The sequence below is a fragment of the Mustela erminea genome, chromosome 18, assembly GCF_009829155.1.
Source record: "Mustela erminea isolate mMusErm1 chromosome 18, mMusErm1.Pri, whole genome shotgun sequence".
Taxonomy (NCBI): Eukaryota; Metazoa; Chordata; class Mammalia; order Carnivora; family Mustelidae; genus Mustela; species Mustela erminea.
The window spans coordinates 9,522,340-9,546,249 of NC_045631.1; the positions used below are offsets into that span (position 1 = coordinate 9,522,340).

Genomic DNA, 23,910 nt, shown 5'->3' on the forward strand with positions numbered 1-23,910 from the left:
AGGCTTCTTTTCCTGTTTAGGAAAATGAGGAAATGTGACAGCCCCTGGACGTCGCTGATTCTAGCTTCTTCCTTATGGCTTGTCTTTTCTTCTTTCTCTTCTGCTTTTTTATTTCTTTTTTGGGCCTTCACAGGCTCAGAACAGCCAGGCCGACCCGGCAGTCATGGATATGTCCGCTCCCCGTCCCCTTCGGTGAGAGCCCAGGAGACCATGTTGCAGCAAAGACCCAGCGTGTTCCAGGGAACCAATGGAACCAGCGTCATTACACCCTTGGATCCAAGCGCTCAGCTCCGAATCATGTAAGTGCCCCGTGTGCGTTTTGGCTGAGAAGAGCGGTCTCCGGCATCTGCCGCACACCCGTAAGTGTGTGACCACCGCGGTTTGGTCACCCACTGCCCGCCCGACGCGTTTTGTCGTTGCAGCTGGTCCTTCCGCCGCCCCAGCACTCCCCCCATAGAGCCTGCCTTTCACGGACTTGTGTGTGGTTTGCTTCTGTTCGCAGGCCGCTGCCCGCCGGGGGCCCATCAATAAGCCAAGGCCTGCCGGCCTCCCGCTACAGCACTGCTGCAGATGCCCTGGCTGCCCTTGTGGACGCCGCAGCCTCTGCCCCCCAGATGGAGGTTTCCAAAACTAAAGAGAGTAAGCATGAAGCTTCCAGGTTAGAAGAAAATTTGAGGAGCAGGTCAGCAGCAGTTAGTGAGCAGCAGCAGCTAGAGCAGAAAAGCCTGGAGGCGGAGAAGAGACCCGTTCAGTGTCTGTACACTCCTGCAGCCTTTCCAAGTGGCAAGCCCCAGCCCCATTCCTCAGTAGTTTACTCTGAGGCTGGGAACGAGAAAGGGCCGCCTCCAAAGTCCAGATATGAGGAAGAGCTAAGGACCCGAGGGAAGACTACCATTACTGCAGCTAACTTCATAGACGTGATCATCACCCGGCAGATTGCCTCGGACAAGGATGCGAGGGAACGTGGCTCTCAAAGTTCAGACTCTTCTAGTAGCTGTATGTATCTCCATCGGAGTTTTGCAATGTGCTGTCTGAGTAAAGAATTACTTTATTCCGTAGGTAAAGCAGAACAATATGACATAAAGAAAATCCTGATCTGTGGGTAAATGTAATGGAAAGGTTTTATGGGTTAGTAGTGCAAAAATGTCTCTTCTGCTCTTTGTCACGACTGTTTAAACTTCAGTTTCTTAAGTATGCCTGTCAAAGTATTTCCCGTGAACCCTCTGTGTCCTTTATGGAGGTAAAATTGCAAAGTAGGGCAGAGCTCGTGGTCAATTTTGGGCATCTGGAAGGTCAGAGAGGCCACCAAAGCCTCGTAAGCATTTTCTAAGACACAGATTTTTAAAAAGCAAGATCACTGTATTACTGGTGACTGGTATTTACGGTACTTCTTTTCTGCAAGGTGGTTCTTTAAAAAATTTTTTCTGTACATGTATTGGTCCTTTTTATTCCTTCTTTATGCATATGTCCTATTCTGTGCTCATTTTCTAAAACTGTTTTCATGCAATTCTTTTTTTTTTTTTAACTTTTTAAATTTTATTTTAATTCCAGTATAGTTAACATAGAGTGTCGTGTTAGCTTCAGGTGTGTAACGTAGTCATTAGGCACTTCGGTACATGACTTGGTACGCATTGTCTTAAGTGTACCCTTCACCCCGTCCCCGATTTCCCCCAGCTCCCATCTGGTGACCACCAGTTTGCCCTCTACCATTGCAAGTTCGTTAGTCATTTTGATGTCTGCCCTGTGAGTCCGTAAGAGTTCACAAATCTACCGTAAAATGCTGGAAGAGTTCCTTCAGAATTAACAACTGCCTAAATTCTGTGTGGAATTCCTGAAGGAAGAATCGGGTATTTAAGCAAGTATCCGCTAATCCTTGAAGTGATTTAACCGTATGTGGGCATCTCTCTGTTGGTGTTTATTAATGAAATTGAGGAGAGTTGGAGATTTCTTACGCATTAGCATGCAACGCATAATTCTTTTTACCCTCGGGCCTACTTGTAACTTATTTGGGTAAATACCTACCCCATGGCTGAGTTTTTTGGAAAGAAGGGTGCAGGTGGGTAGTCTGCTGTATAGACAGTAAACTTCTGTTCATCTGGGAGCGTGAACATCTGCAGAACAGATAATACAGGTGCAGACTGTGCTAGCTGGGGAGGATGTCGTTGCAGGAGCAGGCCCGGAGGGAGGTCACCAGCACACCTGGTCACCCACCCAGCCTGTGGCTTACTGGATGCTGGGGCACACAGCTCTAGTCTGACTAGCAGCCACTTTCAGCTGACACCACAAACCGGACCAACTCTAGGAGTCTGAAGGTCTGAAAATAGGTTTGTCGTCTGTTCTGAGTTGGGCTGTCGTTTTTACCACTAAGTGACGTGCACGAAGTCCACAGCTGTTCACTGTTACTCAGTGTGGTTTCCAGTTTTTCCCTTTAGGGCCTCCCTCCCCCTGAAGGTGAACACAGGTTAGCCTCAGACTTCCTAGTGACTGTATGTTGGTTGTGCTGAGGTTTAGCGTGCTGGGCACATAAACGGTCATGAATGCCAGTGGATACCGAGTGGTCTAAATTACTTTGAAAATAGTTATTTTAGTTCCTGAGAGATCATTTCTGTCCCAGTCACCGGGTTCCTGACCTCCTGAGTATACTGGACCCCAGCGAATTACAACTTGCGTGGCCTGGTGAAGGGGTGGGAAGACAGGGCTGTTAGTTGGGTCCTGGAGGAGCTGGGTGGGAGCCTGGTCACAGCTCATTCCAGGCTTCTAGACCTGCATGCAGGATCCACTGATCGATGACACTTGCCGATCCAGCCAGTCGTACAGGGACCCTTTGGGCAGCTGGCAGTCTCCCCAGACTCCGCAGCCTGTAGAAGCCGGAGTACACTCTAAAGTCAGGAGGTTGCATGTCCCTGCCCTCCACTGCATCGGCCTGCAGTCGGGTTTCCTGGGAACTTCCGCTTAGAGGGGCCTTCCCTGATGTGGACATCCTTTCTGCTAGGGGGGTGAGTTTACTTCTTTTTGGACATCCCCTGCCATTTCTGTGTTTTTCCACAGTGTAACAGTGCTGAGAAACCATTTGGAGTAATACTTTTTGTCTGCAGTAATCTGATGATGTCTGAAAATTATTATATAATGTTACTTCATCTGTAGCTTTAAAGTCATCATCGTAATGAAGCAGTCGGGTACCCGACAGTTCTTCTGACAGCTGAGTGTCCCCCAGAATTTTAGTCACTGGAAATGGTGAGCTGTGGACATCCACTCTCTGATTCGTTCAGCCTCCTCTGAGGAGTGTCCTTCTCATGGCAGTGCTCTTCAGCTTCCGGGAGAATGCTGCAGGCCGTTCCCTAGCCTGCCTCACCTAAAGGTCCTAGAGGCCACACAGTTCCAGAAAACCCTGCTCCATATAGAGACTAGGAGCCTGAGGAAGACTCGCAGACCGCTGATACCAGTGCCTTGAGGGGTGCTTGGTTTTTACTGCTGAACGTTTCGGAGAACAAAAACCAAAAATATGTGAATAGGTTTGAAGAGTTTGGACTTCTGCAACTTTTCACGGGATTCGTTTTAAAATGAGATTCTTTACTTTTCTTAAAGTATCTTCTCATCGGTATGAAGCCGCCGGCGATGCTATTGAGGTGATCAGCCCTGCTAGCTCCCCTGCGCCGCCCCAGGAGAAGCTGCAGGCCTATCAGCAAGACGTGGCCAAGGCAAACCAAGCGGAAGGTCTGTAGTTTTTAGCCACCGGCTGACCTGTTTTCGTATCTGCACCTGGTGTTTGGTTCTGATGATCTGTCTCGACCATGTGACCGAAGACCTGGTTTTGTTTGTTTTGGTTTAGAGTAATCTTTATAGGAGTCTGCTTTAGAGATGTGCAAAACTGCACTAATGGAAAGTTGGTTTTATTTTTTAATTTTTTTTTATTTTTTAAAGATTTTATTTATTTATTTGACAGCGATCACAAGTAGGCAGAGAGGCAGGCAGAGAGAGAGGAGGAAGCAGGCTCCCCGCTGAGCAGAGAGCCTGATGCGGGGCTCGATCCCAGTACTCCGGGATCATGACCTGAGCCAAAGGCAGAGGCTTTAACCCACTGAGCCACCCAGGCGCCCCTGGAAAGTTGGTTTTAAGCTTTGATTGATTACTCCTTGTTTACATCTAATGATACCGGAAATAGTTGATATTTTGTTTCCCCTCTTAACACTTTCACAGGGCATTCTGTACTAGTTCTGATCTCTGTCAGTCCGTCGTAGTTTTCCTTTCGAGATTAGAGTCAGGAATTCTGGATAGAGATGGGCATCACACCCCTCGCATGCGCTCCTCTGAGTCATGTTCAGTCTTTGATGAGTGAAAGGCCGGGGCATCCCTGAGTAAGACATCTGTCTGTCCTCCGTTAGGTGAAGCCACCAGACAGTATGAAGGACCATTACATCACTACCGACCCCAGCAGGAACCGCTGTCCCCACAACAGCAGCTGCCTGCCTCCTCACAGGCTGACGGGGTGGGCCAGGTGCCCAGGACCCACCGCCTGATCACACTTGCTGATCACATCTGTGTAAGTTGTTCATTAATTTTTCCTTTTTTGGTCAATGCAGAAGGCATATTTCACAGAGAGGGAATCATAAAAAAGATGTCCAGGTTTTTTATGCTACATTATTTGGCACGTACATCCTCAACAGATTTAACCAACTCCTTCTTTTTTCATTCACAGCAAATTATCACACAAGATTTTGCTAGAAATCAAGTTTCCTCACAGCCTCCCCAGCAGCCTCCCACTTCTACATTCCAAAATTCGCCATCTGCTCTGGTCTCCACACCTGTGCGGACTAAAACATCAAACCGTTATAGCCCAGAATCCCAGTCTCAGTCTGTCCACCATCAAAGACCAGGGTCAAGGGTTTCTCCAGAAAATCTTGTGGACAAAGCCAGGGGAAGGTATGGTTTTTATTTCAAACTTTATGTATATTTCCCAAGAGTAAAACAATGTTTAACTGTTACTCTCTACAGATCCCCTTTAAGGTAAGGGATTCATTACTCACACCTAAGACTGATTTACCTTCATGCCTTGGGAAATACAAATGAGGGTTTTCCCTCTGTATATTCTTAGAATATTCACTGTCTGGGCAATTGGTATTATATCATTTTAATGTCCATTCAACAAAAGTCAGAGTCTTCATCTTTCCATGGAGGGAGGTGATAAATACTATTTCAAGTTTGATAAATCAAGAAAAATGTAAGATTTTTTAGAATTTTAGAGGTAACCACCAAAAACTTGAAGAAAAATGGTTAGAAATGGGCACCTATAAAAATTGGATGGGGTCGATCAGGAAAGGAGGTGGCAGGGCATATACCCAAATAAAATTATATTCAAAGGTCACAGGTGCCTCTTAAGTGTATAATCACTGAGCCAAACCCTTTTTTTTGGTCTGAACACTGTGTGTCTCTCACATTGTTCTTACCAACATGGTAGCCAGAGAAAGACCATTAACCTGCAAAGAACCACTCAGCCCTACAAGGGCATAACTCGAGCCTCTCTGGACTCCCCTGACAAGCATTGAGGGTTCAGTCTGGTACTCCAGTCCTTTCTCCTTTAATGGGGGAAAGACCCGGTAAGCAGTGAAAGGCTGCAGGGCTCGCTGGAGTAGCAGCCAAGGGCGGGATGGCAGGGTCTGGTGCCAAAGCCCTGTAGTGGTCCTGACCTCCTGGCAGAGCTCTGACTGTCCCGGTTTGACTATAAAGCAGTGGCAGCAGACTTTCTGGTAACTGGGCATATGTAGTGAAAACCTCAGGCAACTTTTTTCTGATATAAATTAACAACTTTTATTCTTTCTCCTGAATAATGAATGAATTAGTTTCTGTTCCGGGTAATTCATAGATGGGCCGTAGGAGCACAATCTAATACTTTCTGTGGTACAATATCAGGCCTGGAAAATCCCCAGAGAGGAGTCACGTCCCTTCCGAGTCCTACGAGCCCATCTCCCCGCCCCAGGTTCCAGTTGTGCATGAGAAACAGGATAGCATGCTGCTACTGTCTCAGAGAGGAGCCGAGCCCACAGAACAGAGGTGAGAGACCCGCTTTGCTTCCGGCCAGCAGCTCGTGCGTGTGTGTGTGTGCACGCATGCACAGGCGGTGTTTTATGCCTCTTCTCCCTTACGCTTGTGTGTCAGGGTAGGAGTCCTGAAGGATCCTCTAGTCTCTGTTTTCCTGGTGATCTAGTGCTACTGGATTTTAATGAAAAACTGATATTTATAAATAGGTTGTGGGGGAAAAAATTGGTCATTATTCTTCTTGAAATTTAAGACTTTGTAGATCTGTTTTTTTAACAAAACTTTTTTGTCCACGTGGTCCAACCACAGTCTGAGTGCTTGGGACGTACCAAGACTTGTGGACTGTACATGAGAGGAAGTAACTGCTTCCCATATTTTTTCTTACCTGTTCCTAAGCTGACCCCTGTGAATTCTTCGATTTTTATTCCTCTCTGGATTAGCAGCCTTTGATTTGGCCCTGACCTGGTCTACTTCCCCTAGAGCACTTTATCCAAAACTCATGGACTCAAGCTCCAAGTGATTAGGTTGGCATCTGAGTTCCTCTGAGCAGCTTCTTGCCATGCCTCATTTCTGCCTTTCCACCCTTACTCTTCTGTTTGTCCACCACTTGCTGTCCCTGTAATGCCTTTCAGTCCCATGTATGTGGTTTCCTTGGCGTCTGGCACCCGCGATACTTGGAAAGGTCAGTACAGGATTTGCCTGTGGTCAGATAAAGAGGGAGGGTCTCACTGCACAGTTGGTGCATTTCTTCCCATGGGTTCTGGGCTGTTTCCGCAGTGTACGTATTCAGAGCAGGCAGATAGGTGTTGGTACCTTTCAATGAAATGAAGAAAATGCATTGTTGGAAAGGGGATGATGATGTTACTTTTAATTATACGTTTACATGTTTTTCCTTAAGTCTGTGAGTTTTTTGCGGACAGGGCCACATTTTCCTTATTTTTCTGTTGCGTATTTGTCTCTCCTGAGGTGTAGTAGGAATCCCTGAATTTGAATGAATCCACAGGACCAGATTAGGTCATCAGCAGCCTTCCACCTGTTCATGGCTGTCATCTCCGGCTCTAGCTAAACCACTGGTGGTCTTGAGCTGTTAAAGAAAAAGCTTGCTTAAAATGTGTTAGTGTAGGAAGTTGCGAATGGATTGTGAAATCTTTTATATGAAACAGCTCCTCTAGTGGGAGGCTTGAAATGATTCTAATGGAGGCGGTTTTATTTCAGCGTTGTAGCTCTCCTGTCCACGTCCACAAGCTTTGATTGCTTAGGTACGGGCTCGCTGTTCTATAGGCAAGTGGCGCTTGCTTATAGGCCAGTGTCCGTGCTGTTGGGCAGATGGCGGCGGGTGGGCTGTTTCTAAGTTTTCCTTTTAACATCATTTGCTGCTTATTCCGCCTTTGTTAAGAATCTCTGTTCTAGATTATCTCCATTCCTGTCCTGTTTTTATGCAAGTGCTCATGTGTTTGTGTCCTGAAATACGATGTGGGGCTGTCACCACACACACGAGATGGGGAAGTGGTCGTTTTCCCAAACACTGTGGAAGTCCCCAGGGTTAGGGGCACATGACAAAACAGATCTAATGATAGACACGACTATGTCCCCACAGGAATGATTCCCGCTCGCCAGGGAGTATAAGCTACTTGCCTTCCTTCTTCACCAAGCTTGAAAACACGTCTCCCATGGTTAAATCAAAGAAGCAGGAGATTTTTCGTAAGTTGAACTCCTCTGGTGGAGGTGACTCTGATATGGGTAAGTGGGATTTCTTTCATGAATCCCAAAATAAAACCTGCATTGATAATGCTCTCTCTGGTGTTGCCTCTCTTGCATCCTTGAGTTTGCAGGCTCCAGCGGCATTTGATCTTAATTTCTTCGATTGCCCATTCGTGGGTTGCCTGCGAGACAGCAGGAATGTGCTGTTGCTGAAGCTGCCCCTTTTCTCTCTGAACATGTGCGGGGCCTGGGAAACTTCTCTTTTGGGGGGCAGATTCGCTCTCCACAGTTTTTTGTTTTTGTTTTGTTTTTTACCACTGGTCTTAATTCTATCCATTTGGGCCTCCTCTACATGACTTCTCCTCCGCCATTTGAAGACAAGTCATGTCCTTCAAGTCTTCCCTCTGGAAACATCCCATTTCGTCCACGGTTCATCCCGTGCTTGTCCCCAGCTCGTGCTCTCCACAGAGAACCACCTGATACAGCTCCGCCTTTCAGTAGGTTGTGCGTTAGGGTGGTATGATCTCCCCCAAGTGCATCCCTTAGTATTAAGGGACTCTAAGACTCTATGAGGGGTTCTGGTAACCAGTACACCGTTAGGCTCTAGTGTACTTAGTACCAGAATATATATCAAGGTCTCTTCTAATGTGCTGCCGTTGAGCCAGACTATTCCCTTGCTGTACCTTTGTCGTTCCCCACCCCCGTACAGGCCGAGGCAGTCTGTGGTTGTGCTGTGCAGTCACCTTTGCTGCCCTGGCACAGCCTTTCTGGATCTCGGTTGAGTCATCCGGCACTCATCTGTAGCCGTGATCCGTCCACCACGCAGGGACAGAGTAATAGTCATAATGGTGGCAAACAGCTCGAGTCCTATGGAGAGAGACAGCGCTAGGGACTTGTCAGCACGTATAAGCTCCTTCCATCCTCAGGACAGCCCTATGCCCTGCAGTGTAGCGGTGTCTGGTGTGCAGATGAGGAAATGCAGGCGTCTAGGAAGCGGGGCAGGTCGCCTGGCGAGTGTGTCTCAGGCTGTGGTCCAGCTCCTGTGTGCCAGCAGCCTTCCGGCGGCTCTGTGCTGGCAGTGTCACCGCCTGCGTGCTGGGTACTCCTGGGTAGGACGCAGCTCTGTGGCCCACAGACCTTCCCTCTGGGGCAGCATGCACGCGTGCCCCAGACGCTAATCCGCGCTCTCTTCCTCGGCACACACTCGCTCGGGCCCGCTTCTCCATCTTCTTAAGCGCATCAGGGATGGCAGCGACAGTTGCCGGATCTGGGTCGTCCCCCCGTCTGCTCTGTTTCTGTGCTCTGCACCGGCTTGCCTCCTGCCCCTGTCACAGGACAGTGTGGGCTGGGAGCCCCAGACTGCCAGGTGGCTGTGCGTCTGGATCTGACCCTTTGTGATCAATAAAGGTGGATCCAAGAGAAGAAAGGACGAGCCCAGGGTTGGCTGTTGTTTCTGAACAGTCTCTTTTGAAGGGGCAGCAAACTGTCTCAAAGACAACATTTTCAAATACCGGCCGGCATTGCTGTTGGTCTTGCCGATATCCTTCCTTTTAAAAAAAAAAATCATTACAGCATTTTCCCATCTCATCACTGGTTTCATCTGTTACTTACAGTGGCTCAGATGTCACCAACAAACATGTGGTGTGCTCGCCGTCGGATCCAAGGAGCCTGCCCAAGCACAGTTTCAAACTGTTTCTGCCTCGCTGCCTCGCGGCCTGCACTCTGCCTCTCTAGTCCGGGTCTGGCCATTTTAGTGGGAAAAAGATTCTTTTTTTTTTTTTTTTTAAAGATTTTATTTATTTGACAGAGAGATCACAAGTAGGCAGAAAGGCAGACAGAGAGAGAGAGGGGAGGAAGCAGGCTCCCTGTGGAGCAGAGAGCCCAACGAGGGGCTCGATCCCAGGACCCTGGGATCATGACCTGAGCCGAAGGCAGAGGCTTTAACCCACTGAGCCACCCAGGCGCCCCTAGGGGAAAAAGATTCTTGACAGGCAAATGCCATGTGACTTGAAGTAGCCTCCTTGATACTTCTGTCACCTGTTTCCCATGTCCTCAGGCAGTAGCTCTCTCGCTCGGTCATCCGGCAGTCAGTCACTGAGGTGGGTCCTGTGCCGGGCGCGTGCAGAATGACAGATGGTCTCTACTCTGGAAATGTGTAATGACACGAGCATGTCACTTTAACACGCGATAAATGTATAAGTGTCTTAAGGCAAGTAGGAACAAATTGCTGGAGGACTGTTTTGGCTGCCAGAAATGTTTTCAAGCATGGAACGGGACAGTTAAGGAATTGTATGTAGGGTCCAGTGGGCCGATGGGTCCCCAGGGCACATTCAGTCGTCCTGGAGAAACAGAACGGAGAGATCCAAGCTGTCAGCCTCCGAGACCACTTGGTTTCAAGTCCATCTCTCAGTTCAGTGTGCCTGGTGACTTTATTCTTCAAAATCCGTATGCTTGACCCATTTCCTCTTCCAGAAATATTCTCTTCTCTTGCCTTTCAGATACTGTGTTCTCCCGTGTTTTTTTCCTCTACTTCTCCGGCCATGTGTTATGTCTCTTCAGCCACTCAGTCTTGCTTTGACTGGCCCTCGGATGCTGGTTTCCCAGTGTTCTGCTCACGCGATAAAATCCCTGAATCATGTCATCACTCTGGGAGTTTCAACCATGTGCTGAGAACTCCCAAACTTATATCTGGACTTCAGCATTTTCTACTGAGTTTTACTTACGTACCTTTGCAGACTTCATGTCTCCTCGCGTATCTGGCTTCTGAAATGTCTGACATTGTAACAGTCCACCTGTCCACGTGGAAAAGTCTGTCACCCCGCGCCCCCCCCCCCACCCCCGCCACGCTTACCTCCACGGTGGCTCTACTGTTGCACTCTGGGCATCATCTCCCCATATACCTCGTCGAGTCTGCCTCCCAAACCGCTCACACATGCCACTCTCCTTTGCTCATTTCTGAGCAGGTGTCCTGTTCCCTCTCGAGCTCGCCCATCTCTTTAAACAGGGGCCCCCACACTTTGATATTATCACAGGCCCTGGACTGCAGGCCCCAGGACCCTAGCACCATTAGTGAGGCACCGAGGGGATTCTATTGTGATGGCCTTGGGGAACCACGCTGAACCGTGAACTCCGGAGGTCAAGGATTTTAGCATTTTAAGCACAGGATCTTCATATCCTCATGGGCTGGAAATGTGAAATTGTCTTTATCTGACCATTTTGATCAGTAAGAAGGTGATTTTATTACGATTCAACCAGATAATTGTTCATTAAATACCTGTCCAACGAATGAACGAGCCCTATTTCAGAAACTTCCATGAGGACTGCGAGGCTGTGTCTATCACTGTATTTTTTCAGGTTCGGTTTCTTTGCCATAGTAGAGAGACAATCCTGATTTTGTAAGGTCTTCCTGGAGATTTCTCTCCTCCTCCTGTTGCCAGTTTAAAGCTTCCCTGACTAAGAAAGTTCGTTTCGAGGCACACATAACTCCCGTCTCCAGAGCCCGGTCTCCTCTCCAGGGCAGGGTCCGTCCTGCTGCAGACGGGTCACAAACGTCACATCCTTCCCTGGGACCACTGGCTTGGCTGCCCACCTGCTCCCTGCAGGCTTCTCTCTCTTCCCAGTTCTCAGCATCAAGTCAGCGGTTGGGATGAAAACACCGTTTGTGTTCCGAGATTCCTCCCGTTTCTGTGCTTTCTGTGTTGTTCCCAGGCTGCCTGCCTGTTGTCAGACTGCGCCAGCGGCAGACAGATCACGGGCTCGTCCCGGGAACGTGACAGTAGTCCATAGTGACCCACGGAAACTGTTGGGAAACCCACAGTCACTTCGGTGCTCTTCCTTGCAGGGTCTGAGGTCAGGCCGCCTCAGACCGGCTGGCCTTGGCCAGAGTCACCTCAGGTCCAGGTGTCTTCCTAGCACGCTGGCCTCCTCGCCTCGGGTTTCTGCGGCAGCGCAGCGTCTCTTTCTGCCTCTGACTCTGCTGCCCCTCTTGCCATCTTCCTGCCTCCTCCAGTTTTTTGCCAGAGTTTCTTTTTTTAAAAAAATTACTTCTTTCCCTTTGTTTTCACTTAACTGGTGAAAAATAAGGTTGTGATCATGGAGAATAAAAAGGTGAATTTTATGGGAGGGTGTGAGACACTCTCTCTTGACACATGCAGTCGCTGCGCCTCCACTAACTCGAATGTTTGTTCACATACAGCGGCCGCCCAGCCGGGGACGGAGATCTTCAACCTGCCGGCGGTCACCTCATCAGGTAAGGGGCGCAGCGGGGTTGCCACCCAGGCAGGCCTCAGCAGACCGTGTCGCCAACCTACTGCACAGCGGGGGCTGCTCCAGGATACAGGAGTGAATGAAATCCTGTCATTTAGTCAGGGAGGGGACAGAGATGGTAGCAGTAAAAAGGGATTGAGGGGCGCCTGGGTGGCTCAGTGGGTTAAGCATCTGCCTTCGGCTCAGGTCATGGATCTCAGAGTCCTGGGATGGAGTCCCACATCGGGCTCTCTGCTCAGCCGGGAGCCTGCTTCCCGCCCCCTCTGCCTGCCTCTCTGCCTACTTGTGATCTCTGTCAAATAAAATCTTAAAAAAAAAAAAGGGGGGATTGAGATTCAGTAAACACTTGCTGGCAAGAGAAAGGGATAAAGAGAATCAAAACCATTCAAGAAAAGCATAGAAACTAGAGCTGAAAAGAGGAAATGTTGGAGTAATGAAAGTGAGCGACTGATGCGTTCAGCTCAGAGAAAGATTCCTCGGGGCTCTTCTCGGAGGGTGGCCGGGCCTGTGCGTGGGCCTCGGTGGAGCTGCAGGCCATGCACTGTGTTCCCTCCGGAGGCTTTCGCTTCTTGCTCCGCCGTTCAGAACCACGCAGGAATGCTGCACTTGTCTCTCTCCAGGCTCGGTTAGCTCTAGAGGTCACTCTTTCGCTGATCCTGCCAGTAATCTGGGCCTGGAGGACATTATCAGGAAGGCGCTCATGGGAAGCTTTGACGACAAGGCGGAGGAGCACGGGGTAGTCCTGACCCAGCCTGTGGGTGTGGTGCCTGGCGGGGCCAACACCTCCGTGGTGACCAGCAGTGAGACGAGGAGAGAGGAAGGGGACCCGTCGCCTCATTCAGGTAAAGTTTCCACTCTTGGGCTCTCCTGCTCCCAAGAAAAAGCCTGTTGATTTCCAGGTTGTATTGCTTCACCGAGAGACTTCATTTTATATGCTTTCCGAGTCACTTCTCAGGGTTTAGTTCCTTACAGAAACATTTGTTTATCCACTCATTTTAGTAACGTACAGAAACTTTCAAAGGATGGAAATTTTTATGCAAAACGTCACCATTCAGGGTTATTTTTGTTTGTATCTAATTCTTATCTGGATTGACACATTTTAATTATGATACAAATGCAGTTTCATATTCTGCTTTTGAATTAAAAAAAAAAAAAAACAGCGATAGGCTCAGCATAAAAGAATTTTAAGCCACAGAATAAAGAGTAAGGAAAAAGGAAAAAAAAAAACTTCAGATCACATCACCCAGAAAATGCTAGTGTTCTTTTCTGAGAAGCATCATTCTAGAAGTGTCTCAGTATAGACAGATAAAAGGACAGACAGACATTACCGTGAGATCATTCACACATCTTGGTAGAAGCGCGCACACAGAAAACCTGATTCTAAGCTTCCTTTAAACCCCTTTTTCTCAATTGAGAACTGATCTCTGCTGTGCTTAAAAATTTACCTGCAGGTCTAAGTATTTCCATTTTAGTTTAGAGGTTTTTCCCTTGTTACATCAAGCGAAAGCTCTAAGGTTAAGAAGATCAAAGAGATGAGAGGTTTTTTGTTTTGTTTGTTTGTTTAACCTACGTATATATATTTGGGGACGACATGGATCATTTCCTGCTCTGAAAGAAGAGCGTGGTCCTTCTGGTCTTAGCTCCGGATTTGTACTGACTGACATGTGCGTGTACTTGAAGGTTGTGACGTTGTGATTGTGGTTGTGTGATCCTCTTTGGTGGCATGTGGTATGGCTGTTGCACCTTTTCCTCACAGAGGGGGCTGCGCTCCCAGGCTGCTCACACTCAAAACATGCCTTCTGGCCGCCGCTGCATTTGAAATGACAGCACGGCACGTTCCTCACACCATCCCGCGGACATGACATTTCTCTCCTGGCATCAGTGGTGTGAGAAAGAAGGTTCGGGTGCCCTCCTTTGGAGCTGGTGACGGTTTATCTGCCTGAAGAATCCTCTCTTCCTCAGTCTCGATGTTAATGATATGTTAGTGGTCGTTCTGGGTCAGGTTTTCCTGCACACAGCGAGGCCGTCTGCGGCTGCCGGCTGATTCTCCGCTCACGGAAACGTTCCACTCTTTTCACTTATTGGGCTTCGCGGTTCAAAAACACAACTAACACGTTTGCCGGCTCGTCTCCGTCCCGTCTGGTACCTTCTAATGATTTTTCATCATCTCGATCTCCTTCTGTTGCTTTACCGTGTTTCGCTTTCCCTTTGTGCAATGACGCTCTGCGTCGTGTCTGTTCTCATCCTCGCGGTGTGTTGTCGCCTGAGCTTTTCACCTCACCCTTTTGGGTTACTGCAGGTGTGCTGAGCCCCGTTCGGAAACTGGCTCCACACAGGCTACAGTCTCTCCCCTGTGTCCGCAGCACCTTTTCCCCTGGTCCTGGGATGTTCTCTTCCTTACGGCGCAGACCTGCACGTCTTCTCTGCAGATAGTTCTGGAAGGCATTCCACACATCTTTTCCTGTGTGCTGCAGGGGGCAGGGTGAAGTAGTTCTGCCGGGGCCATCACCTGGGCTCCGATCTCTTCAGAGATCTTTTTAATGTCTTGTTCAAGAGAGGGCGTCCTACTCCTGTGAACTTCTAGAAACAGCCTGGGACAGGAGGGGCCGGCAAGCTGCTGCTGAGGTCCAGCGGTGCCACAAAGGGGCTTCTGTTCGACACTTTTTTTCTTTTGGCATAAGATTTCTTTGGGTGTCGCATGAACTCCTCTGCTTCTCTCTAAACGGATAGGCAGCGAAGCTGTGAGGATTTCAGGTTTTTGTCGGGCTGCTCTAATTTCCTGTTTCTGTGCTCCAAGGCCAGGAAAGAAATGACATCCCAGGAATTTTGTTTCCTTGGTTACATGTTTTTAAGTTGATGGCACGAGGATATAACACCTTTGCCTTAGTTGTTACAAGGTAGATTCTGGCTTTTAAATAATCATTTTTTAACTTCATGGAGTCCTAGGATCGAGATTCTTCGTGCTACCTACCATCTTGCTTCCTTCTCTTAGCATTATGTAACCAGCCTTTTGGTAGGTTTTTAAGTTGAGAACATAATTACTCTGTGTCAATAGTTAATTTATTTCACTTTTAGGAGGAGTTTGCAAACCAAAGCTGATCAGCAAGTCAAACAGCAGGAAATCTAAGTCTCCCATCCCTGGGCAAGGCTACTTAGGAACTGAGAGGCCCTCCTCTGTCTCCTCTGTACACTCAGAAGGGGATTACCACAGGCAGACGCCAGGGTGGGCCTGGGAAGACAGGCCCTCTTCAACAGGTGAGGAACTCGCTGCTAGCAAAGGCGGCTTCAGGTGACCTTATCCAAGCCTTGGCTAGTACTTCTTGTAAAATCAGAAACTTTGGAGGCTACCGTACCAGTAGGTTCCACTTTACGAAACAGAAACTGAACGTATAGAATCTTGAGAATTGAAAGAATGCAAGGTCTGGTTACCAGAAATAAGAGCTGTGAGGACTGGCCAGTCCCCCTCGCGGCTACTGCATGTTGCATGCTGCAGCATGTCGCATGTCACAGCATGCCGCAGTGGCTCTGGGTGGACCGGGGCATCTGGGATTTCAGTACCGACCTGAGCACGATGGGCTGCTCCCACTTGTCACGTGGAGCCTCCATGTAGACATTCTTAGAGCCGGGTCTTAGGGAAATACTGAAAAAAAAGCCATCCTCTCTCGTCAGCTCACGTTTATATGACTGATGAAAAACAATCATCTAGGATATTTACTAATGTTTTCCATTTTGTACTTGCTTGCTTGAAGCTTTTTTTCCCAAACCTGATAACCACAGTAATGGTAGTCCTGAAAGGGAACAGGCAAACCTGGGGTATTTGGTGTAGATTTAAGGGTTTCGCGGAATTACAAGCCATCTTTTTTTAGACGTTAAATACATACCAGTGGGAAAAAAATCTGAAATGTGCTCCCCCTTAACATATTAGTATATAAATTTCATGTGGACACTATATCCACATAATTGAAGGCCTTTGCTTGATGAACTTCTCACATCGCACTCAGAGTGTGTACTGGTTTGAAAACGTCTCAGCTAAACCAGTGATCGGCCTCCCATCTCTCAGAGAAGGAATTAAGTCGTGAAACGAATGACTTGATAAAAATGGTAGGCTTTCCATTTTTAGAGTTTCTTAAGCTGTTGTAAAAGGCTTTCCGGGGACAGTGGAACAATCTAGGTGGTGGCAGAAGGCGGCAGTGCTCTTTCTGGGGTCACATGCCCCCTTCCAGGTCTCGGACCTGCTAAATCCACCCAGTGAGAGCCAGCAGATGGCACTTGCCTGCCGCCCCCGGACCATCGTCCTCAGCCCTACACTCCTGCCTTTACCTCTAAGAGTCTGCACCTTCTCGGTGTAGACGCTGAAGCTTAAAAGGCGGTACTTCTACTTGGGATTCTCCACAGAAATGCCCCGATCCAAGTCTTCCCTCAGAACCCCGGCCAAGCATCTGTGCCTGGGCTCCGCAGTGCTAAGCTGCTGCTGGTCCTCAGGCCAAGCGTCCTTTCTAGATTCTCACTGAGGGGGCCTCCCAAGCAGCTGGTCCTCAGGCCAAGCGTCCTTTCTAGATTCTCACTGAGGGGGCCTCCCAAGCCCTTCCACGTTGTTTCATGTGCTGTTGGTGTCATGAGACCGTCGGTAGGATGATTGTCTTCTGTGACGCGGTATGGGACAGCGGCTGTCCTCACGACACTGAAAACTGTTTCTCTCTCTCCCCTCAGGCTCAACTCAGTTCCCGTACAACCCCCTGACCATGCGGATGCTCAGCAGCACCCCGCCCACGCCCATCGCGTGCGCCCCCGCGTCAGCAGCCCAGGCGGCCCCACACCCGCAGAACCGGCTCTGGGAGCGGGAGCCGGCGCCACTGCTGTCCGCGCAGTACGAGACGCTGTCGGACAGTGATGACTGAGCACAGGGGAAGGCGGGCTCGGTGGCGCCGAGGAGTGTGGGGTTGGGGGGCTCTCTTTTGGGGTGGTTTTGTTTTTAATGGAGGGTCACAAACATGTCCTCCTCTGACTCGTGCCCAGAGACTTTCCAGGAGAGCCTGGACCACGGACGATGAAGAAATGATGGAAATGTATTTGGAGAGTCAGACTGGGGGAGGGGCGGGGGGGCTGCCTTGGATACAGGCGCTTCGGTGGATTCGAATAGTGGAGGGCTAAGATGTAGAGTTTTTAAGAAGTGGACAATTCCTGTTCCTACATCTGTTTGTAAAGAAAACCATAATGTCTTTAAATCACTCTTCTGTAAATAGATGACCTTTTTTGCAGTGTTTCCCCTTGCTGTAGTATCTGGTGTACTTATGTTCAAATCAGCGCATCAACTTTGGGGGGGGATTTTAAAAAACAGACTCCACACCTGTCTTTTTAACCCTTGCCTTCTAAATGACCTCATACAGCCCAGTTACATAACGTTGGCTGTCACGGGCATTGTACTTTTATCCAGTTTTGTCTCCTCCAAATTCAGATTTCCGGTGATGTTTCAGATCTTGTGGAAATGTTTAGATTTTTAACACAGACCCTGTCGTGAAATCTGTACATTACGTTATTAGGGTCAAAGGTAAGAGAAACAAAATTCTGCCATACTGTAGATTTCCAATGCAGGCTTTAATTTTTTTTAATTAGTAGCACTGAAAAAATATTACTGCATGGGTATGTTATAGTTCCGTTTTTAAAGTTAAAAAAAAAAAAAGGCTTATTTGAGGCATCCCTCACTGTTATGCACACTGGTGACGTAGCCACACCCCTAAATATACTTTTCCTTCTGCATCTGATGCAGCCCAACAGAGCTTTTGTTTTGAAATAAATCTGACTACCCTGTCCATAGCTACACAGATCACGTGTGATTTAAGGCTCTTGATGTCTCAGGTTTCAAAGGAACAACTAGTATCTTGTCTTTAGGTTGCTCAGTATCGGCTGAGTTGGGAAAGTAACAACCGTGTCGAATGTTCGTCTGTCAGGTGCACTGTGTTCTGGTCCTGAGGCCTCACGGGGAATGTGTGGTTTGGTCCCGTCCCATTTGCCACATGCCAGTGCTCCCTTTGAGTCCTCGTGGGCAAGAGTTTATTGTTGAATCTTTTCATTTCACTGAATCTCAAGGAGTGAATTTTAAACTAACTATGGTACTAGAGGGTCAGTTTCATCCTTAATAATTGCTTGTTGAATTGAGATTTTTTTCTCCATCCAACTTAAGCAGAGCCTTGAAGCATCCTTCTGGAGCAAGAGGAAAGAGACCGTTCCGGAGGGACACCACTGAAGATGAGAAAGGGGGGGGGTGGAGACTGAGGTCTCTGCAAGAGGATACAAATTAGCACTTTATGGACTAAATTGATCTAAACTTTTTAACAGAAGTACTGGAGACTCTAGAGAAAGCAGGTGAAAGCAGGTGTACGATAACCACTGTCTGCGTGCCTCCCGGCCTGCCCGAGACTCCGCAGGGCCCTTAGCACTGGGGTCTGGTCCCTAATTGGGTAATGCGGGCACTGGCTCAGGACCTTGCCCACACGGTTAATTAAACAACAAAGGCCACAAGTTCGTGTGTGTCTGAAGTTCAGCCTTCACTCCTGTTGCTGTTCTACTCCTGGAGACTTTGGGTCTCACGCTAAACTTGAGCGGGGTCAGTGATCCTGTTCACTTGGAAAGTTGGTACTGCTCTGTTACACAAACGCATAAATGTTCATGTGAATGGAAAACAGTAAACTTTCTACGTACCAGTTCCTATTTTAGGTATCGTTCATTTATAGTGCTGGCACACCCGAAAGACAGGATGGTGATGACTATTTTTGCAGGACCCTGAAGGTCCTGAGCTACTCCAAATCAGAATGGCTTTTGCCAACATGTCGCCCGAGAGCCTTTTTACTTCTGCAATCACACTCGAGGACCCCTCACGCCCCCCTGCTCAGTGAATACGTGTTACCACTCCTGCGGCCACGGCGCGGAGGGACCATTTCTTAGGGCAGAACACGGAAAGGACAGAACTCGCATGTGGCTTACCTAACGGAGCAAACCCTCTGGGAGGGTGGCCGTCCACCGCAGCAGGATCGGGACGGCCCGAGAGGGACCAAGCACTGGCGGATGTTGGCTGTGAACCCAGGCAGGACACTCTGCGGGCTGGGAGCTCAGTGGTCCGAAGCTGCCTCCTTCCGCACGAGCAGGCAGCGCCCCGCAGCCACGGAGGTCTTCCCGGTGCCGCAGAGGGCGGCGTCCTGACAGCCGGGCTTCCAGCGCACGCTTGTGACCGGGAGTTTCACAGTGCTTTAATTTTGGTATGCTGGTTCCATTTTAGAATATTTATGCCCTGAAAACACTGGTGACATAGTTCAGACACTTAAACCACTGTTTTTAACAACTCACTTTTGAGTGCAGACCGGTCAGCCAAGGGGTCGGTCCTCCTGGTTTGCTATCCTGTTTTACAACAGTGCGAATGAACTTCCTTGGAAATACCCACATGACGAGCCTGTCTAGGGACACCTACAGTTTTCCCAGCACCGGGACGGGACTATGAGCTGAATCCTTGTGGAGGATCAAAATTCTTAAATAAAACCTGGAGTGACAAACCTAACTTTCAGTAACCCCTGCCATTGTGAAAAGGTAGAAACATTCTCATTGCAGACCGTGAGTAGGTGATACTTATTTTTCAAAACTCAACCAACCAATAAATTCAGCCTGGGTTTCACTGACCATCTGATTGATACTCTGTTTCTCATTAGACCTGAACAAAGGAGCTAGCTGGGTGGTAAGAGATGAGCTTACCAGAAAGCAGGAAGAAACTGACATCAGCAAATATAATAAAAATATAAATATAAAAAAATATAAAATTCTAGTTTTAGTCTAATCCCAGAGGATTTGGACCTCAAGGTTTCTAGTTTCTGTTTTCCTGACTCTAGTAAATTCGTTCTCGTGAGAAATTCAAAGATTACGGAATACATAGAGTGTTGTTGTAGAGTCTCTAGTTTATTATGAAAGGATTCTTCCAATATGTACACAGGAAACAAAAATATCTGTTTAATCATTCCCACTCACACCCCCATCCGCAGAGGCTTACCAACAACTGCTCCTTCGCGGCACCTACAAAAATCGCCTTTCCCCTGGGCGAAGGGCTCCCTGCGAGCCTTCGGCGGTGAGCACACCTGGCTCCCTAGCCCGCAGGTTTCGACTGTGCGCACTCTGCGGCAGCGGGGTAAGGCTCTTTCCACACAGTAGTCTGTACACCTACGGTCCTCTGACCGGGTACGTTCTCCCACGGCCGCAGGAAAATCTCCTCGGTCCCCTGCTTTACACACGCAGATACGAAAGGCCAGGATCAGGACCAGGTCAGTGATCCTGCTACTGCACCAGCAGTGCCTGTCGGAATTGCTGGGGGTGGGGGGGGGGGTGGGTTTAACAGGTCACATGTGTAAGGCCCTACCCTGAGGCCGGGGGCTGCAGCCTGGGCAGGTGCAGGGCCCGAGGCTACACAGGCAGTGGAGTGCTCCACCAGCTGTGAGAAGAGTCCACGTCCCTCCTTGTTCGCCTTCCTCACGGTCGTACGTAACCAGATATAAAAACACACAGTTCACTTTTATTTATCATTAAATGGGCATACTTCCAAGGGCCTAAAACTCCTACTTCCAAACGTCATGCTGGACGCCGGTGCAAACCAAGACGAGACTTTTGCTCCACTACGCGTTACACCCCACAATGGGCTTCATGAAAGGGAGAAGGAAAATAACTCACCACAATCCCCCTTCGCCACGAGACAGGTCACTCTGATCTGCCCGACAGCGATAAAACGAAAGACAGGGGAGGGAATCAATGGGTCGGAATCACCAGGACGCGGATGCTGGCTGACCGCACGCCCAGCCGACGGCGGCCCGGCCCCTCGCCATTCACGGTGCCCCCAAGACCCGCGCGCCTGGCCCCTCTCAGAGGTCACGACTGAAAGCATCACTTGACATCTGTCCTTAGAGGCAAAACCAGCCAGGGGTGAGAGTTGTTTTTCCTTTAAAAACACAAAGTGGCAGTGTATACAACTTGTCCTTCACCACAGCCACACTGACAAAACTTGAATATCAAGGAGAAAGGATCTAAGCCACTGATTTGGGTATCACTGAGACCGGAATAATCGCTGTTGCTGAAAATTCCCTACAACAAAAAGGGATCTCGCGCTTCGTAAAATTAAGTTAAAGGTCTACTTTTTCTCGACAGCTCGGCCAGCTCTTCCCTGATGTGCTGTATAGAAACCTCGTCTCTTTTCAGCTCCGCTTGCTTTAGCGCCTCCTGGTAGATCTCTCTTGCTTGTGCGTATCGTTCTACATGACCCAGAGAGAAGAGAGGAGAGAAATGCAGGTTTTTCAGAGTGATTCTGCGAGGCTCCGCAGCGTGGGCACCAGCGGCCACACAGGAGCCCCGGGCGGGCACGACTTCCTTTCCTGCTGGGGCCCCCCTGCCTGCCCGTCCTGCCAGTGGCGGAGCAGGGCCCCCCCACCCTCAGCCTGAGCTCCCGCAGCTCACCGGGAGCGCTGGAGGCCACACACAGCGCCACTGGAAGCAAACACGTCCTCTCTGGGACCTCCGACCAGCCCCCTCGTTCCGGAGCTTCCGGACCGCCCCTGGCCTCCCTGAAGCCCTCTCGCAAAGTCCTACCTCCGGGGACCCCCCCTGCTCTCACGCCGGGCGCCCTACCTCGGTGCATGAGGATGGCGGCCAGGTTACTGAGCAGCATGTGCAGCTCGGGGTGCTCGATCTGCCGGGCCAGGTCGGACGCCCTCTGCACATACGCACAGGCCTCGTCGAAGCGGCCCTGCGCGTCCAGGGTGGTCGCCAGGTCACTCATCAGCACGATGGTCTGTGCGCAAAAGAAAACGGGGCCAGTTAAAACAAGTAGCTACACAGATCAATCTGGAGTTTGGTGAACTGAATCTACGCTTAAGATTCCGTGTTCCTAGCATCCTGCAGGTGAAGAGCATCGGCCTTGAACGAGCCGCGTCCGCTCACTGTTTACACCGTACAGCACACAGCATCCGTTCGACTCTGGAAAATGACAGAAGTCTAGAAACTTGGGAACAGGATGCATATTACTTAATCTAATGACCAAATTAGAAGCACACACACAAAAATAAAACCGCAAGCAGCAGCTATAAACAATCTCATTTAAGGTTTGCCGTCCTGAGAAGCTAGCCTCCGGCGCCGTCTTACAATGTCATTCCTGCGGGTGACTCTTGAGACTCACCGAGAAGAAGAAATACATAGATTATGGGTTTTAGGAAGATCTCCTTTAAGGGTTTTGAATCTTAAAACTCTTAAGTCAACATTTAAGAATTTTGACACTAGGAATGGCAGACCCGCCTCAGCGCCTGAAGTCCATGATTTAAGCCTCAGTTCTAGCACTTGTGATCTGAACTGCAGATTTGTCTTCTTCCTCCGCAGTGCTATTCCATGAAGGGCACTCTGTCACCTAAGTCCCCTTCCTGAGCACAAGTCATAGCCCAATACCTTGCCTCGCCCACCGCCCCTAGCCTAGGACATGTTCAGGTGGGTTAAAATGTGTGTCCTTCTGGGGGCTACCGAGCATCTCAGATAAGCGATCTAGTTCTCACCTCTAAGAACTCAGTTTGATGGAGAAGAAACACAGATTTCAGTTCAGTGTGGTCTCGGTTCTAACCGAGAGCTCTGCACGGTGTGGCTATATTCTGTGTCAGTGGCTTTGACTTTTTAAAGCGGTCCCCCTCCCCTTTATCCCCCCATGTCCCCTGGCAGCTTACCTGTGGGGTGAGGGAGGCAAGAACCTCCATGTGCCAACCTGTTCCGCCAACCTGTTCCTCCTAAGATTCCCACTGAGATTCAGGTTCCAAAACACTGCGCTGGGTGCCCTGAGGCCTAGAAGCCCGGGGTGCCTGGTTAGACCTACTGTGGGGACAAGCTGCTCCGCTATGTAAACGGATACACACAGAAGGCTCTGGACGGACCCAGTAAATGATACAAGGCCTCAGATGCTTTCTTTTTTAAATTTTTGGGGTTTTGTTTTTTTTTTTTTGAAAGTCGTCTGTGCACCCAACCTGGGACTCAAACTCTACCTCAAGATCAAGAGTCAGGTGCACACTCCGATGAGCCTGTCAGCAGCCCTCGGGTCCTTCCGAAGCAGGCAGCCGGGGGGGGTGGGCAAAGGGAGGGCCTGGGGCACGTGGACAGGAAACGGCTAGGACCATTCACTGAGACTCCGTCCCCACTGTGGCATCTCCGACCAGGACACTGACAGCGCTGTTTTACGCTCCTCTCCCCGCTTTCCTCCCTTACCTGTGGGTGTCTTTCTCCCAGCATTTCTTCGGAAATCTGCAAAGCCTTTTCATACATCCTCTGTGCCTGTGACGGCTGCTTGGAGAACAGAAGGTAGCGCGCATAGGTGTCCAAGCACATGCCGAGGAGGAGGTGGGTGCTGGCCTTCTCTTGCACTGAGGAGGAGAGAAGAGCAGTGCCGGCATATGACACGAGCACAACAGGGAAAGAGAGGCAGAGGTCCAGCCGAGCTGCTTCCGACTCTTGCTTGTTACCAAGGCCCACGAGTATTTTCACGGTACGGGACCCATGGACTGTGTCCTGTTGTTTAAGAAGTACCTCTGACCTTCCCTTTGTCATACAGGGGGATGAACATCTATCTGAACAGTTTCCCTGATGTAATTTCAGAGTGTGTGGTGGCGGTACATGGGGCGTCCCCACACAGAGAAGCCACTCTCTGACATAGCACAGAGTGTAAGAATTCACCGACTGGGACACTGTTACGCAGATCGCATCGGATGCCACAGGTGGAGGGTTCAGTCCCACCGGATGGCCCCCCTTCCCCCATCAGACACCAGTCACAAGCCCCGTGCTTCTGCCAGCAGCTGGCCACGCAATGGAGCTTCCAGTTCAACCCCTCCAAACCAGGATGCCAACTGCGAGTCCTGG

General features: G+C 49.4%; 2 protein-coding genes across 22 annotated transcripts in view; one reads left to right on the top strand and one right to left on the bottom strand.

Annotated features, from left to right (window-relative positions):
- NCOR1 (nuclear receptor corepressor 1) overlaps window positions 1–18,708 on the top strand; it is a 154,621-nt gene extending 135,913 nt beyond the window's left edge. For 13 of the 20 annotated variants that reach the window (XM_032319728.1, XM_032319729.1, XM_032319727.1 and 10 more), the window contains 11 exons: window positions 134–299; window positions 503–996; window positions 3,586–3,714; window positions 4,383–4,540; window positions 4,697–4,920; window positions 5,908–6,048; window positions 7,631–7,773; window positions 11,930–11,983; window positions 12,621–12,842; window positions 15,076–15,255; window positions 16,711–16,898. In XM_032319728.1, the coding sequence (XP_032175619.1) occupies window positions 134–299; window positions 503–996; window positions 3,586–3,714; window positions 4,383–4,540; window positions 4,697–4,920; window positions 5,908–6,048; window positions 7,631–7,773; window positions 11,930–11,983; window positions 12,621–12,842; window positions 15,076–15,255; window positions 16,711–16,898 (2,099 nt within the window). Of the gene's footprint in view, window positions 1–133; window positions 300–502; window positions 997–3,585; window positions 3,715–4,382; window positions 4,541–4,696; window positions 4,921–5,907; window positions 6,049–7,630; window positions 7,774–11,929; window positions 11,984–12,620; window positions 12,843–15,075; window positions 15,256–16,710 lie in introns of all 20 variants that reach the window. The other 7 variants (XM_032319732.1, XM_032319730.1, XM_032319745.1 and 4 more) reach the window with 5 other exon arrangements.
- Window positions 18,709–19,922: 1,214 nt separating this feature from the next.
- The window catches only part of TTC19 (tetratricopeptide repeat domain 19), a 29,971-nt gene continuing 25,983 nt past the window's right edge, over window positions 19,923–23,910 (bottom strand). For both annotated transcript variants that reach the window (XM_032319759.1, XM_032319760.1), the window contains 3 exons: window positions 23,263–23,417; window positions 21,652–21,814; window positions 19,923–21,278 (listed from right to left, as the gene is read on the bottom strand). In XM_032319759.1, coding sequence (XP_032175650.1) covers window positions 21,145–21,278; window positions 21,652–21,814; window positions 23,263–23,417 — 452 coding nt within the window. In that variant the 3' untranslated portion in view covers window positions 19,923–21,144. The remainder of the gene's footprint in view (window positions 21,279–21,651; window positions 21,815–23,262; window positions 23,418–23,910) is intronic.